At 38.1% G+C, this 2,396-nt stretch overlaps 1 protein-coding gene across 1 annotated transcript; it reads right to left on the reverse strand.

The window, feature by feature from the left end:
- Window positions 1–909: 909 nt before the first annotated feature.
- On the reverse strand, window positions 910–1,972 carry LOC106937493 (mannose-specific lectin-like). Its single transcript, XM_015019030.1, has 3 exons — window positions 1,879–1,972; window positions 1,712–1,805; window positions 910–1,222 (listed from the first exon to the last, which is right to left on the reverse strand). The coding sequence occupies exons 2-3, from the start codon at window positions 1,799–1,801 to the stop codon at window positions 962–964; spliced, it is 351 nt and encodes a 116-aa protein (XP_014874516.1). The 5' UTR covers window positions 1,802–1,805; window positions 1,879–1,972; the 3' UTR covers window positions 910–961.
- Between the last annotated feature and the right edge of the window lie 424 nt (window positions 1,973–2,396).

Here is a 2,396-nt window from a genome sequence, read left to right on the forward strand (position 1 = left end):
TACTCGATTAATCGTAAGAATAATCGATAGATTACTCGATTACTAAAATATTCGTTTACAACAGCCCTAATGGATTACATGATCAACAACCAGACATTGCCTCTGGCGCAAACCATGAAGAAGAAGAATACAGGAAGTGGTTGGAGGATGTGTCTTATTCAGGTGAACAAACTTAGTCGTGTGATTTACATTTTTTCTTTATTTAATGGAGACACTGCAATTGCGAAATTGTGGTTTTAGACATCATCAGAATATTGACAAAGTTTTGCACATATTGTGAAAGAAACACAGCTAATGTCGGGTACCTGCTGCAGGCTCCATTCTGACATTTTAAGGTTTTTAGAGGCTTAATTTAGCATCTTGCAGTCTGTTCTCAGGATCAGCTTACTTGAACAGCAAGACAACCATTTTCTATGAATACAGATTAAATAAGATATTTGCATATGCAGACTAAAAAGATACATGCACATTTTTTCTCACTGTCTGAAGATAAATCAGTCTGAACTTCTCTTGTTTTAGTTTAGTTAGAATCACCCAAATTGTTTCTATTTGCTATATGCCAGAAAACATAGCAAGATTTTTTTTTACTTGGAAGACTTTTTAAGGATACATGAGGCACTCGTTGCCTTGGTGTTGTTGCCATTTTCACCACTGATGTACTTCCACATATATAGTGGTAGAACAAACATGTAGTGGCTAGCTCATACACTAGCTAGCCTTGTTATTATTGCTAAAATGAACATATTATTTAAACACCAATATAAAGATCTTAGAGAATAAAGTCAGTATTTCAGACATTACACAGGAAGGAAAGTATGTTTATTATATTTCTGCATTGGATTTGACATGTCGTGCCTTAACATTTTTTTACCAAGCAGTGAAGCTAACACTAGAAGATCCTTTGAAAGAGTAATTTTAAATGCAGGGAAGTCAAACTAGTGAGATTTTTAATGTTGCAGCTTCACTTCATGCCTTTAGAATTGGCAGAGCTCCAGATTTCATGGGAGTCTTTGTACACCAGCAGTTTGCCGTCATCAGTCAGCTGAACACGGCCAACATGAGTACCCTGCTGGTAGGAGTTGGTGTGCCATCTAGGGGTGTCACAGTTGTTGTACATGACCAGGTTGCAATCTGCCTGCATGATTAGGCGGACTGCATCAGATCCACAGGTGTCAGAGGCCCAGATCGGTTTCCAGCCATAGATGACGAAGTTTCCATCATTCTGCAGAAAAACAGAAGCATCTGTTGCAGATAAATCAGATAAAAAGGATAGTATAGAATTTTTTTTAAAGGGGCAGTAATGTTTTCCAGTGCCATTTTATAGCATAATTAAGTAACTTCAGTTTTTATGCTGTATTCTTTGAACATCGCTCCTCTATTAACCCTTTAACGTCTTTACCAGAGTTTCACTGAGAAGTAGCTCGTATAATGAGCTCAGCAGTTCCACTGGGTGTTTGCTAATTGCTGCTGGCTAGTCTGAAGGAGCTGAATGGGTGACTACTCTGAGGCAAAAGCTCCCAGGAGGAGCTACGTCTCGAAGGTGGAGCTTGGCCCATCCAGGCGTTTGGCACAGCTGAATAGTTGCTATGGCGATTAAAGGATTTCCCAAATACGCATAAAAAAATTTAAGTAACACTCTAAGTCTGTTTTTGACATTACTTCTAAAAAGTCGATTTTACTGCCCCTTTAAATTTTTGTGAGATGTGTTCACCTGGAAAACCGCCTTCCATTCTCTGTTGTTGGACAACAGATAATCTCCCTTGCGAAGCTCGTCGTCATGGGACAGGTAGTTTCTACTCATTTTTCTGAAACACAAAAAACCACAAAGTTGAAGTTGTCTGAAACGAGAAGAAATGTTTTTAATGGATAAGTACTCACAGCTTTGAGTGTCCAGCGGCAGTCGGTCTGTTTGGTGTCAGTCAGACAACGAGCGTCTTTATATTGTCTGTCCTGGGGGCGGACTTGTCCTCTCCACTTCCTCATGACAGCATGTCAGTGCTGCGCTTTTGATATTTTGCATGCTTCAGATAACCAAAACTGTAAAATTGTTAATGTTTCCATCCTCATATCAGACATTCAGGATAGATAGATTACATTTAAAAACTCTTGAAAATAAACAATGTTGTTGTTTGGGGTCTTTAGGTTTTTAAATAAGACTGTGCCTACATTTAGAAGTACAAATGTTCAAATTACTCTCAAATTGTTTTCATAAATAAGAACCCAGTGTGTGAGCTTATTCCTGAATGGACTATAGAAAAAAGGTTGATTGAACTGTTACTAGTGTGGCTGAATGCCACAGGAAGTTGGATTTGGACTTTAACCTGTTTTTGTCTAACAATTGTTTTTAAAATCAGCTAAACATTATTTCAGGTGAGTAATTATGTCCAGTGTATGTC

This window comes from Poecilia latipinna, unplaced genomic scaffold, assembly GCF_001443285.1.
Source record: "Poecilia latipinna isolate Pla-1442-1.1 unplaced genomic scaffold, P_latipinna-1.0 Scaffold2359, whole genome shotgun sequence".
NCBI lineage: Eukaryota > Metazoa > Chordata > Actinopteri > Cyprinodontiformes > Poeciliidae > Poecilia > Poecilia latipinna.